Source organism: Aethalodelphis obliquidens, unplaced genomic scaffold, assembly GCF_003676395.1.
Source record: "Aethalodelphis obliquidens isolate GAN/ISIS:26980383/991018 unplaced genomic scaffold, ASM367639v1 scaffold14, whole genome shotgun sequence".
Taxonomy (NCBI): Eukaryota; Metazoa; Chordata; class Mammalia; order Artiodactyla; family Delphinidae; genus Aethalodelphis; species Aethalodelphis obliquidens.
The window spans coordinates 27764482-27778210 of record NW_020837958.1 but is presented as its reverse complement, the minus strand read 5'-3'; the positions used below and the strand labels follow the sequence as shown (position 1 = coordinate 27778210).

General features: G+C 46.2%; 1 protein-coding gene across 5 annotated transcripts in view; it reads right to left on the bottom strand.

The window, feature by feature from the left end:
* The window catches only part of SERGEF (secretion regulating guanine nucleotide exchange factor), a 218041-nt gene that overhangs the window by 48779 nt on the left and 155533 nt on the right, over window positions 1-13729 (bottom strand). The window contains exon 12 of one of the 5 annotated variants that reach the window (XM_027115260.1): window positions 7702-10182. The exons of 3 other annotated variants lie outside the window; for them this stretch is intronic. In XM_027115260.1, the coding sequence (XP_026971061.1) occupies window positions 10151-10182 (32 nt within the window). In that variant the 3' untranslated portion in view covers window positions 7702-10150. Of the gene's footprint in view, window positions 1-7701; window positions 10183-13729 lie in introns of those variants that run through there. One more of the 5 variants, XM_027115261.1, reaches the window with a different exon arrangement.

Here is a 13729-nt window from a genome sequence, read left to right as displayed (position 1 = left end):
ATATAACCTAATACATTTTCTTCACAACTCAGAGACAGACGCAGGTTCTGTTTTTAGAAGGCATATCTGAGATGTTGTAAAGTGTTGCTTCATTTTGATGTTTTATTCTGATTAAATTTGAGGCATATCAGAAATATGAGTGATGACTTGGCTTGCTCTAAACCATTCTATTCATCAACTTCGAATCCTAGGACAGCAGAATGTGAAGGGCCATAGGGACCAACCAGGTCATTGTATAGTTAACAGAAATGAAATTCAAGAGCTGGGATTAGAAGCCAGGTTGGATGTTTGGTTGGTTGGTTGGTTGGTTATTTTCTTCTCCTAGTTAATTTACTCAACAAACATCACCAAGCACACACTGTGTGCCAGGTCCCGTTCTGGGTGCCAGGGATATGGAACTGGCAAGGACAATCACGGCCACCATTGAACTCTTAGACTAATGGTTATTTCCTGGTTTCTCAGCCCAGGATATTTTACCTTCTTCAAAGGAGCTACATGGTCTTTTCAAAAGAGCTTCCTGGGGAAAGAGACCAATGTCAGTTGGACAAGAAGGCCTTGCATTTATTAAAATACTGCACTTCCCTACAGGTCAAGTGCATCCATTCAAGGGCTAGTGGACCAGAGTTCCTTGAAAGCCTGGTACTTTCTGCCTCAGCACTGCCCCCTTGGAGTTCATACAACCATGGCCACACTCAAAAATATGTTCCTTCAGGCTAGATCGTTATTTCTTCTGTTGGCCCAATAGCCACTCTCCCGTCAACAGCAGGGACGCTGGGTTCTCTCTGACTGTCCTCCAGGTCTTACACAATGTAGGTAATTTATACTTGTGGCTGAAGAGATAACTATAAAAGGTAGTTTTCGGTCCTAGAACACTTCTCTCTTTAAACTCCTCCACAGACTCATCTTCTTGCGGGAATGGCAAATAGGCCTCATCCCCTGCCAATTCTGGTTGACGGGAAGTGACTGCCTGGAGAGCTGTGGTAAGAACACTCCTGAGGCTGCATCCAGACGCAGCAGGTATGGGGCAGCTATGTGCTTTCCATTATCTAGACCCTGGTTTTAAGACCTCCATTGGTCCCTGGATGTGTAAAGGATCAAGTCCAATACACTCAATATGGCACACAAGGCACTTGGCAGAGCAGTCAGCAACCTTAAATACCAGCCTGTTCCTCCCCACCATACACTCTAAACCCCAGCCACACTCAGCTGTTTTCTGTTTCTTGAATATACCGCCGTCTTTCAGGATTCTGGCCTTTGCAAATGCTATTCCCTTTTCTGGAATGTTCTTCCTCCTAACCCCTTTGATGCCCGATTTCTCTGTGAGGCCTTCCCTTACTTCCCCTATGAAAAGTCCTCTCCTTCATGTTCCCACATCCCCTTTTTCATCCCTTTGTCATTATCCCGACTCACTGAGATTTGTCTGTTTACATTTCTATCTCCCCCAAGAGAAGGGAGGTGCTGAAGAGCAGAGCCCTATCTTACTCACCACCGGCAGAACACCAGCCACGGATAAGGCACTTGCTATAGGACTGCTGAGCGAATGAATTCTTTGAAAAATCTCCCCTTTTCACTCCTCCAAGCTGTCTTTCAGAGATGCAAGGACTAGCCTCTGTCTCTGGTCTCTCAAACTTGCAGAGGTACAACCTGGCAGTCAGGTCCGTCACCTCTCCAGTCTACCCACCGCCAGATGTCTGTCGTCCCCCTCAACCCCCAGTTTAGGAACTGAAACTAGGGATCACTTTGATTTATGCTAAATGGTACTGAATAGATTGAGCAGAATGGATTATTTCATCTAATCCTTCACCAAGCCCTGCTGTCCTAACTTCAACATAATCACAAACTGATGTGCTTCTGTCTCCACTGTCATAACCCAGTCCAGGCCACTGTCAACTCTCCTGGGCTATTGTAACAGCCTGCTAACTGGTATCTCTGCTTCCTCGTTCACATTTTACAATCCATTCTCCACTTAGCTTTCTTTCAGATTGCATCACTCCTCTGCTTAAAGCCCTTCAGTGGCTTCCCACTAGATCTAGAAACGCAAACTCTCTGGCCTCCGGGACCCAACATCCTCTAGCTCCTGACCTTCTCCATCTTCCCTCCTCCCTCCTCCCTCTGGCATGCTGTGTCCCAGTCGTCCAGATCTCCATTTCACTCCTAGAACAGCCAAGCCCTTTCCACCCCTGGGTCTTTGTTCTCGCTGCTCCCTCAGCCTGGAATCCTCCTGCCCCAGCTTTTCCTTGAAGATCTCAGCTCAAAATGGCAGCTCTTCAAGGAGTCCTTCCCTGACCACCCTACCTAACCACAGTGCACAAAACACCTGCCAGGTACTCTCTATCCCACAGCCCAATTAATTTCTTTCATGAAACTTAAAATCTCAAATTATCTTTCCAACTTATTTCACGTTTTTATTCTCTACCTCCCACCCTAGAATGTGAACTCTGGGAAAGCTGCGTGAAAGACAGACCCGCGTGCTTCCTTCACTGCCACACCCAGGGCCCGGCTGAGAGCGGGTGCTAAATAAACACTTATTGAGAGCCAAAGAAATACATTTCTGAGGATCCCCAAAGACAGGGCTCCTATTTTTGCCCATGACCTACTGCATATGCTTCTTAAACATTAAATAATAAGCTGTAGAACATGATGCTGGAAGTCAGGAGACCTGGGTTCCAGGTCGCTGCCTTGTGCCAGCCCTCATGAAACACAACATAACAACATGAAGGTTTCAGGCAAGATGCCAAAATAAAGAAAACCACCTGAGTTTGCCTTAAAGAAAGTCGGGAAAGGGGAGTGTCCTGCAGCTGGAGAGGCCAGGGCAGGCTTTAGGGTTCCAGCACATATAGCCCTGGGGCAAATGTCAGGGGTGTGGAGCAGCATGCCAGGAAAAGATGGTGCTTCCTGAACTGGCAGAAGACTAAAGAGGCGGTATCTGACAGACAGCTCAGATCAGAGACTTGAAGTGGCCTCTGGGGGGTGGGAAGAGAGTGAGAGACAAAGCTATGAAAGGACTTCAGCATGACCTCAGCTTCTAAATGGATTAAATGGGATGCAATGGAAAGACCACTGGATTAGGAGTCAGAGGGGGAACTAGAGAAAGGAAGGAAGCATTCATTGAGTGCCTCATCCATTGTAGGCCCTGTGCTACGCAGTTTACACACATTCATTCAGTCCTCGTAATCACCCTCCCAGGGAGGTATTAATATCCTTATTTTATAGAGAAACTGAGGCTCAGACAAGTTACTCTAGCTCTCTGAATTTCAGGATGCTTATCTGTAAAACAGATAATAATAAAACCCATCTCTAATGTCCAGTGGGAGAATGCAATGAGGTAAGGTGTAGAGCACCTGTCACCATGCTGGATGCTTTGGAAACTTCACTGTTACCACTAATGTTGATAACCATTTATAATACTAATGACTAGTATGTGCAAGGTCACAAAGCTCATGAATGTCATAGATGAGATGCAAATGCTGGATGGTGTTTCACTCTGTCAGGCTGCCCCTTAAAAAGACCAGGATTTGAAAAACAGCTCTGCCAATAATCAGCTGCGTGACGTCAGACAAATTACCTTGCAAGAGCCATATTCTCTTAATCTGAATAAAGGGGCCAAGAACTCTACCCTACAGAGCCTGCAGGGATGTTGGAGGAGAAAATAACGAATGAATATGAATCTGCATTGTATGTGCAGACGGAAACTGTGATGACTGTGATAGGCACCCTGAACCGGGACAAGTGTCTTCGGGATGGCATGATTCACGTGTGCTAGATGGTGACAATGAAGCCAGAGCCATGCCTGGGGTACCAAGAATTTTGCAGGCAGCAAATGGCCTTGAGTTGACAGTGACTGTGCTAGCTCCATCCAAAGGCTAGTCCATAACTCGTTAATGCTCCCCTGGAAAATAAAAACAGTGTGAACCTCCTAAGACACCATCAGAAACATGCATCAGGATTTTATCCAACACATTAGGAAAATAACTCCTCACAAAATCAGCTTTAGGAAAGAGCTGGCATGAGAAGGGGACATAGCCAGAATTCTTACAGGGGTCAGATTGCAGCAACATGCCACCCTTGGAACCTGAAAGGATTTCTCTGTAATGAGGACTGAGTTCTCTGGGGAAACTTAAGCCAGGTGGGCTAACTGCTTGCTAAGCCCACGTCTCCTCAGGCAGAAATAGGACAGTGTGTCCCAGCCCCAGGCTGCCAGAGAGCTGGCACATGCCCTGCATTGTGCTCTGGGGAGCAACGAATGTTCTCTCTGACCAGAGTGTGCAGACCCAGGCCGTGCGCACACACCAGCGCTGACAGCTGATCTGCTGATTAGGGGCTCCGCAAAGCTTTCCCCTGTCTTATATCCTGGGGTGCTGGCTGCTAGGCTTAACTCATTTGACCCTTGTACACACACTTTGCGAAGTATTATGGACCTGGTTTTGCAGACCAGGAGAAGGAGGTTCAGTAAGCAACTCGCCCAAGTCACACAGTTAGGAAAGGCGGAGCTGGGATTTAGCCAAGGTCCTTCTGACTTCAAGGACACTTCCATCCTTGGCAGACTTGCCTAAGGCAGACTTACTTTTCAAGATGAAAAGCAAAGCCAAGAATCACAGAAGCTTAGAGATGCAATTCTCAGTCTACCATCCCACCCTGGGAAGGAGTCTCTCTGTCCCTCCTGACATATGGTCACCCTCTGCAGGAACATCTCCCCTAAACAGGGGCTCACCATCCACTCCAGTTGTACAAAGTTCTTTGTTCCCCTGACATAGGGAATGTCAACTTCCCCCAAGTGCCTAAATTGGCATAGTGTTTCCCCTCCCTCACTGCACTGCATGTTAAGTATACTAGAGGATTTTTGAAAGGACACTGTGCTCCCTTTCATGATGGTAATCACTGTCCCGAATTCATGTGGCTCATGAGTTTAGATTTTCACAAGGCAAATGTTCTTACAGAATGTATCTGTTGCACATGGGTATTCGCAGATCCTATCACGTGGTGCCAGGGCTGAATGAGTCACTCCTCTGCTCTCCCCCCTCTGCCCCCCAGTCCCACTTCCTCGGCCATTTCAGACGAGGACACAAAGCCTGCACTGCCACTTCTCTCACCATCACCTGGACACAGAAAGATGCTCGCGGACAACAAATAGGAACATGTGGCCCAGGCGTGGGCATGGGGGGTTGGAGCTCAGGCTGCCCAGCTGTGCCCCTTTCACAGTAAAGAACTGGCATTGATGCAGATCCTGTCTAGGGAGACTCTGCGAAAGAGAGGAAGTCCAGAGACAGATGTGGGAGTCTCAGCTGCAGAGGGAGCCCCTGACGAACCAACTCTCTGAAGTCAAGGACATGGCCCCTTGATAAAAGTCAGCAGTCAGCATCCTGGAGATTTAGTATTCAGAAAAAGGGCAGCATCCTATGTGGTTTCTTTCTGATCACAAGAACAGCAATGCCAGAAAGGTTCTGGGGATGACACTTCCCAAAGAACCAGGGGTCCTTTCTGACTTGGCATTGTGCCTGCCACATTGTAGATAGATATTAATAGAAAATATTTTAATTAATAAATGAATAAAGAAATGCACACACATCAAACACAAATATCTCAACCACCGATTTGGGGAAATAAACACCTAAGACAATATGTATCAATATCTGAATTGTTTCCCCTGGGGAAGCTGACTCTCTCCCCAGACTGTTTGTACCCCTCCCTTGGGCTGAATTCTCTCTTGACACCCCTTTTCAGGATATTCTGGTAAGGAAACAGAACCACGAAGGGTGAGAAGCAAATCATGAGTCCTCAGACCAACTAGACTAAACAAGCCTGACCCCCAGAGAGCCTGGATCTGGGTCAGAGCGCCCAAAGGCATTCTAAGGTTATTATGTCCTACCATGGTAGCCCCAGGCATGGATCACCTACATCTGGATGTCTAAAAGGCACCTCAAACGCAATGTGTTCAAAAGCAGATCAAGATCTTTCTACCCAAATCTGGTCTTATCTTTTTCAGCTTTTTTGTTTGTTTGTTTGTTTGGTTAAGCTTAGAATGGCAGGGCCATAATTCATTTGTATATCCAGAAACCTGGGAGCTGTCCTTCCTACTTCCTCTTTCTTCATAGGTCCATCATCAAGTCCTGCCAATTTTACCTCCTAAATATCTCAAACCCCTTCTCCCTCCTCACCTCTGATGTCACTACTCAGCCCAATCCAGCGTTATTTTGGGCGGGGGGGGGACTAATGCAAAGCTTCCTCTTACCTGGTTTCCCAACGGTGACTTTTGTACCCTCCCACCCATTCTCAACACCACTGCCAAAAAGACCTCTTATAAATACCAAGTTGGTCATATCACTCCCCACATGTGCAACACACATGTATAATAACCTCTGTTCTAAATCCTTCAATGGTCCCCATGATCATAGAATAAGGAGGAAAAAACTCCTCAGCAAGGCCCTGATCTCCCTCTCCAGTCTCACACTCTTTGCCACTCTCTGTACTGAAGTCACACTGACCTTCTCAGTTCTCTGAAAGCACTAAGCTACCTCTCACCTTAGGGGCCATACTGGTCCATATGCTTAGGAAGTTTTTCTCTACTTCACTCACTCCCTCACCTAATAAACTCCTACTGATCCTTCAAATCTCATCTCAGTGTTACTTCCTCAGTAAAACTATGCCTGATCACCTGAAGTAGGTCAGGACCCCTGTTATATACTTTCATGGCAACCTGTCCCTTTATCTCATAGCATTTATCCTAGTTTGTAATTTTATAATTATTTTAATAATTATCCTAGTGTAAATATTTTAATAGTGTCTGATTCCCCCATGAGACTGTAAGCTCCCTGAAGGCAGAGATCATATCTGTTGTATCATTACTGTATCTCCAGCTTTTAGCACAAGGCCTGACACATAGTAGGTAGTCAATAAAAATACACTAAATGAATAAGTAAAACACGGCTCTTCCCTTAATTTATTCCAACCAATAACACCATGTTCCTTTCCAACACCATTCCTGAGGTTCTCTTGAGTTTGTCTTAGGAACTACTGGTTTTTTTTGCCATCTCTCCTCATCCTTCTAGTATCTACTATGATGGCCTATCTTCTATAGAACAAGAGATCATGGCATTGTCACCATCACTGTCATGGGTCATCATCACCACAGTTAACATTGATGGAGGATTTCCTTACCATGTGTTAGGCACTATGTGAAGTACCACACATGTGGTATTCACACAGTCCTTATAGTACTATGAGGTATACATTACTAATCCTATTTTGCTGATAAAGAAACTGAGACTCAGAGAGGGTTGGCTAGAACATGGTAGGGCCAGGACTTGAACCTCAGTCTAACTCTGAAGTCTACGGTCTTAATGACAACCTACTCCCCTGTAAAATGGAGCTAATAATACCTACTCACAGTGATGTCAGCACAGGGAAGATTCAGCACAGGAGGCACTTGGGAAAGGGCGGCTGTTGTTGTTATTGTGGTGCTGGAGGCATCGTGGGGAGGGATAACCATTTTCCATTTTTCCCAGAGGACAACGAATCTGGCTGCCCTTTGGGGGATAAAACAGCTGGACTTGGTTTGAAAAAGACTTTTAAGGGGAGTTCCCTGGAGGTCCAATGGTTAGGACTTTGTGCTTTCACTGCTGAGGGCACGGGTTCGATCCCTAGTCGGGGAACTAACATCCTGCAAGCTGAGGGGCACGGCCAAAAAGAAAAGACTTTTATGGAAAGCAGCATGCTGTGGCAGTTCCAGCCCAGAGTGTGTGGAGAGGGGAGCTGATGTGCTAACAAAACCAACCCAAAGATCTTTGACCCTGGAAACTAACCCCTCTAAATGAACCTGGGTTTCTCACTGCAAGCCCAGACATCAGGCCTGCATGGGGAACCCAAACCTATAATAGTTCCTTGAATTTCTTTTGCTACTTCTTTTTCTATTTCCCTGTAGCAGAGTAATAGAGAGAATACACTGCATTTGGAGTCAGGAGATTCTAAGTCCGAATTCTGATGTGCTCAGGACTGAGCAAGGCCTGGACCTCAGTCAGAGCCTCAGGGTCCCGGGAAGCCAGGGGATGATAAAAGACCATATTTCATCCTCAGTGGCTGGCTTGGGGATGATCCATTCTTCTGAGTCTTATGAGTTTCTTCCATGTAAAGGAAGAAAGCAGCTAAAGTCTCTGAGTTCCTACTTAATGTCAAGCACTTTTACATGCATATGCTCATGTAGTAAGTTAATCCTCACAACAACCTTGAGCAACAGGTGCTATTATCCTTATTATACAATCAAGGAATCTGCAGTTTAAAGAGATTAAATGACTTGGAATAAATTACTATACAAGAAGAGGTAGAACTGAGATTCACATCCATTTTTGTTAGTTTCCAAAATCTGTTTTTTTTTCATTTTATCATATCAGAAGATATACAATGACTGAGTCTACAGGAAAAATTATGGAAACTACTTGGATGTGCACAAATGGTAGCGAAGCCACGAAAGCCCATTCATTCCCTCCTTCTGCTTACTAAGCACTTCCTGTGTGCCAGGCTTTGTACTGGATTCCAGGGATACAGAGGTGGGCAAGATGTGGCCCTGCTCCTGAGAAGTTCACAGTCTAGTGAGGGGAGCTCTCTAGGGAAAAAAAGGATTAGAGAAAATCAGGAAAACTGAGCAAGAAAGAGAAGGCAGAGGATTCTAAAACAGAACCAGTGGGGTTCTTGGAAGATAACTATTCCAAACCTGGCTGCATGAGCTGGAGTCACCTGGAGGATTGTTAGAACTAAAAATTTGCAAGTACTCAGTTCCCAATTCTACAGATCTGAAATTGGGCCCAGTAATCTGTTCATTTAACAATCATCTCAAGTGATTCGACAGAACTGGTTCACAGGCCAGGTGAGCAAAACCACACTGATCCAACCCTTTCGCTCTGTAGGTATGAGAGCAGAGGGGGCAGAAAGGGAAAGTGAGCAGCCCAAGGACACACAAGAGTCAATGCTTCAGACTTATGTTTCCACCTCACAGCCAAGTGACTTGAAGTCATTTTTCAAAAATTCAGAATGATTTATTTTTAAGCATGATATATACATTTATAAGTGCACATATGGCATAGTTTATGTACATGCATTAGGTAGTTCTTTGAGAATGATGTTACATGCCTACTGGAAAATTATGTTCTACAAAAGTAAAGTGTGGAAAATAATACAGATCAATTTAAGAGACTAAAATTATACATGGAAACACAAAATGGATATAGGTTTTCATAATCAAGAACAGTATTCTCATCCTCTGCTCGCCTCTGACCTACATTTGACCTACCCTCCTACCTGTGAGCACCTCCAACCTAGGGGATCATTATAGTGCAGAAAACTTATTAATTAATCAAGTGCTTCAAGGTACTGGTTCCCAGACTGTGATGGAGAGAAGGGGAAAGCCACAGACAAACAGGCACTTTAGGAGCTGGCTACAGCCTTGTCTACCCACAGCATCTTCCCCACCCGGAGTGACGTTCTGGTCACTGAAAAAGTGCTGTGCCTCCCAGTGCTGACCTCTCTGCTGTGAACTCAATCCCCTCGCCCCACTAGATCATCAGAAAGATCCTCTCTTCCTCCCCGCTTGAGATTCTTTCCACGGGCTAAATGGAGGACACAGGCAAAGGGCAGAGGTACAGAGGGGCTTTGCGGCACGAGGGGAGGCCGGCCCCTCTGCGCGGCTTCTGTGAGCTCACGGCGCAACTGCTCCCTGGCCACCGCCACTGGCTCCCCTTCCCTTCTAGGCTCACTGTGGTTTGTCTGTATCTGCTTGTTTGAGAGCTCAGAGCAAACTCTACCTGCTCTGTTTCCACTCCTTCTCGGCCATCTGTTTGGAGGTCTTGGTATAATGAATCCAATTCTATTCACCTTCTGAGGCTCAGCTATCAGGTTAGCTACCTCTGAGGCACAGCTAATCCTTCCTCTTCCACTCCCAGGCCGCAGGCTCTGAGGCTGGTAAGGGAGCCCAGAAGCAGGGGTTGGCGATGTAGGTAGGAGAGACTCAGGAAAGTTCAGCGTTAGAGAAGCCAGATGTAGAAAGGGTTCCGCGAGGGGGTCATCAGTGTGCTGAGAGAGGAGGCAGCCTCTGGAAGGCTGGAGGTGAGGCTTGGGCTCAGCGGGCACTGGCCACCCTAGCCTGGCTCTGCCACTGGGTAAGTCACGCTCTTCTTGTGGCCTCATTTTTCTCATCTGTAAGTGAAGAAATTGAACTAGCTTATGTCCGTGGTTCCCATCTGCTTCTGAAATTCTAGATTTTCATTTTTTTCCCTTTGGCATTGGATACAAATGACTAAGATTGACACTATAATCCAGAATCATAGATTCTGAAATCTTAGAGCTAGAAGAGATTGAGCAATCCACTTTTCTCTTCCCTACCCATTTGATGATAAGTAAACTGAGGCCCAGAGAGGGACTGTAAGTTCTGTGAGGGCAGGAACTGTCTGTTTCGTTCTCTGTGACATGCCTGGCACATTTTCAAAAATATATGTTGAATAAGTGAGTGAACAAATAACCCCCCTCAGAGATTATGCAGCCTGGGGACAGGGGAAATATCCTCACTCCTTGCCTGGAGGGAGGGAGGGAGGGAGGGAGGGAGGATACGGCGGGAGCCTCAGACTGCTTCTGGCCCTGAAGGTATGGTGCTTTCCAGCTGGAGAGCCAGAACAGAGCCAGGAACAAATTCTCAAGGCTGGTGGTGCCAGCAGCCATCGGCCACACAGTGGGCTTCTGCTATAGTCCTCCGTGCTGTGCATAATGAATCACGATGTGTCAGTTACTGCATTCTGTTAACAAGCTTGTGTCCGCCTGTGCATCGCCAATGAGTGCCCTGCAATTTGCCACAGGTCTGCAGTTAAGATGTGGCAGAGCCAGTGGGACAGAGCATTTTGAGACACTCCAGGCCCAGGGAAATCAAGTGGTTGGTTTGTTTTTGGCGACTACTGGCTTCAATGATTGGGCAGTAGTATGTAGAAACGTACTTTCTCTTCTCTGGGGAAGACATCTGCGTACCCTTTCCTGTCCTGGAAGGAGTAGGTTGTCTGACTCAGATAAGTCCAGCTGGAGAAAGCCATCTCTACTGCTTTCTCTGAAGTACCAAGCAAAATGGGGCAGAGGTAGAGTGGTAATTTTAAAAAATCACCTCCAGCATGGTTTGATGAACTGGTCATCCGGTTATCAGCTTTGAAGTCTCACACAGGATTCAAAATCTGGCTCCACTACACATGAGCTGTGTGCTCTTGCATAAGTCTCAATTTCCCTGTGACTCAGTTTCCACATCTGCAAAATGGGGATAATAATATCTACTTTGCAGAGGTATTTGCAAGGATTAAATGAGATAATGCATACCCAACCCAAAATCGTAGCAGGAGCACAATACATGAGCCTCCTATCATGTTCGAGATGTTCCCTGAAGGGATTCTAATCTCTTGAGGAAGACTGGGGCCAGGACCTAGGCAAACCCAGACAAGAACCTCTGTGTCTTTGATGTATGTGTGTTTCCCCCAAGTGGCTCCACAGTGACGATTATGACTGCAGTCATGTGAGGATGTTGGGTCTGCCTTCTGCACCTCCACACCGTCTGCGTGAGAAATGAACAAGCCTCCCGGTGAGAGGGGAGGATGCTCATTTCTCAGGCAGCACCGCTGCAGCCCCTGACCTACTTTCTTACTAAAAATAGCCCCTCTTAGGTCACTGCCGCAAATTGAATTCCGCTGCTTCACTGCACCCAGTAAACAGGTGGGTGGGTGTCAGAGCACATTTGGTGAGCAGGAGTCCCCACTTCTGTGGCGCATGGCTGCCCAAGCATGCTAATCCCACACGTCTGCACAGAGGGCAGGGGCTCCAGGGCCCACCCACCCCACCTGGCATATCTGCACACAGCAGGGCTGCACCTGGCCCTGCTGGGATACCTTCAGTGGGAGGCAGAGAACGGGCAGTAAGGGAGGTTCTGGTTCCTGCGCTTTGAAGCCTGACAGAACTGAATTCAAATATGAGCTCCACTGCATTCTTGTTACTTAACCTTGGGCAAGATACAACTTTTCTTTGCCTCTGTTTCCTCGTCTGTAAAATGGAGATAATGAAACTGATCTTAGAGTATTGTTGTACAGATAAAACAAGCAGTCCTTGGCACACAACAGATGCTCAATAAATGCAGCTATTACAGCTATTCTCTGTTGTCTGGCCTGTTGCTCCACAATGCCCTCATGGTGAAGCCTCTCATGGCAGGGGTAGCAAGGGACAGGAGGCCGCTCCAAGAAGGAGAAAGACTCTAAGCTGAAAGCACCTTAGAGGTACTTAGGTCAAGGAGTCCCACACATGGCTAAGCATCACGATAACCAAGTGGCTTGTTAACAATACTGATTCAGGTCCTTGCCCTAGACATTGGGATTCAGGAAGCCTGTCTAGGGATGTGGGAATTTGCATTTTAATAAGCTTTCCTGGTGATTCTGATGCACTGCCAGGTTTGAGAACCTTTGAATTAGGCCAGTCACCTCCTTAAAAATAAATGGATGAATGAATTACTGTTTTTTTCTTCCATTATGAGCATAAGCAGGGTCATTACAAAATATGCAGAAAACACAGAAAAAGAAAAAGTGAAAAATAATTCAATCAACACGTACTGAATGCCCATTAAATGCCAGGCCCTCTGCTAAGTACTGGGGATATGGCCCTCAAGAGACGTCCAGTTTATGTGTGGAGACAGAAAGACAGAAATAGACACAGAAGACTAACATGATACATAGGTTTTAGAGGCCCCTTATGAAATGTACAGGAACAGATATGAGGGAGCAATTGATTCTTTCTAAGAAGTTGGGGAAATCTAAAGCTGGACCAGAAGAACAGGTGTTCACTTGCTGGACAAGGGAGGGAAGGGCATTTCAGGAGAGATGAACAGGACATATAAAAGCATACAAAGAGGGCTTCCCTGGTGGCTCAGTGGTTGAGAGTCCGCCTGCCAATGCAGGGGACACGGATTTGTGCCCCGGTCCCGGAGGATCCCACATGCCATGGAGCGGCTGGGCCTGTGAGCCATGGCTGCTGAGCCTGCGCGTCCGGAGCCTGTGCTCCGCAACAGGAGAGGCCACAACAGTGAGAGGCCCACGTACCGCCAAAAAAAAAAAAAAAAAAAAATAAGCATACAAAGAGAAAGGCGTTTGTTAGGAAAATGTCCTAAGGTCACCATAGTAAGGTCATCATATATGGTAAATAGCAGTGGCACAGGGATGCTGGTGTGAATGGCTAGAGCCAGATTGTGAAGAATCCCAGAGGACCTCAAGAATGTTGCCTGCATTGGGAAGTATGATTTTCCCAGTATTTTTTTTAACATATGCCTTTTTGTTTTCATTTTTATGTGACCAACTTAGTCAAGCAGATGGGCCATAAATTTATCTAATCCCAATTGTTGGACATTTAGGCAACTTCTAATTGTAATAATTATAAAACACTATGATCGACATCTTTAACCATAAAGCTCTTTCCATATTTAAGATCTTTCCTAAGGAGACAGTTTCAGGATATGAATTAAGAAATGAAAGTGAATGGACATCTTCAAGGCTCCTGATAAATAGTTCCAAAGGATTTTCTGAAAGTGGCCCATTTTTATAAATGAGAAGTAAGGCCCAGGGAGCTTACATGTCTCATCCAAGTCACACTTGGATGGGGGCGGAACCAAGAGCAATTCTGGAATCTCCTAACTCCTGGTCCAGGGCTCTTTCTTCTATATCATATTGCCTTCCCA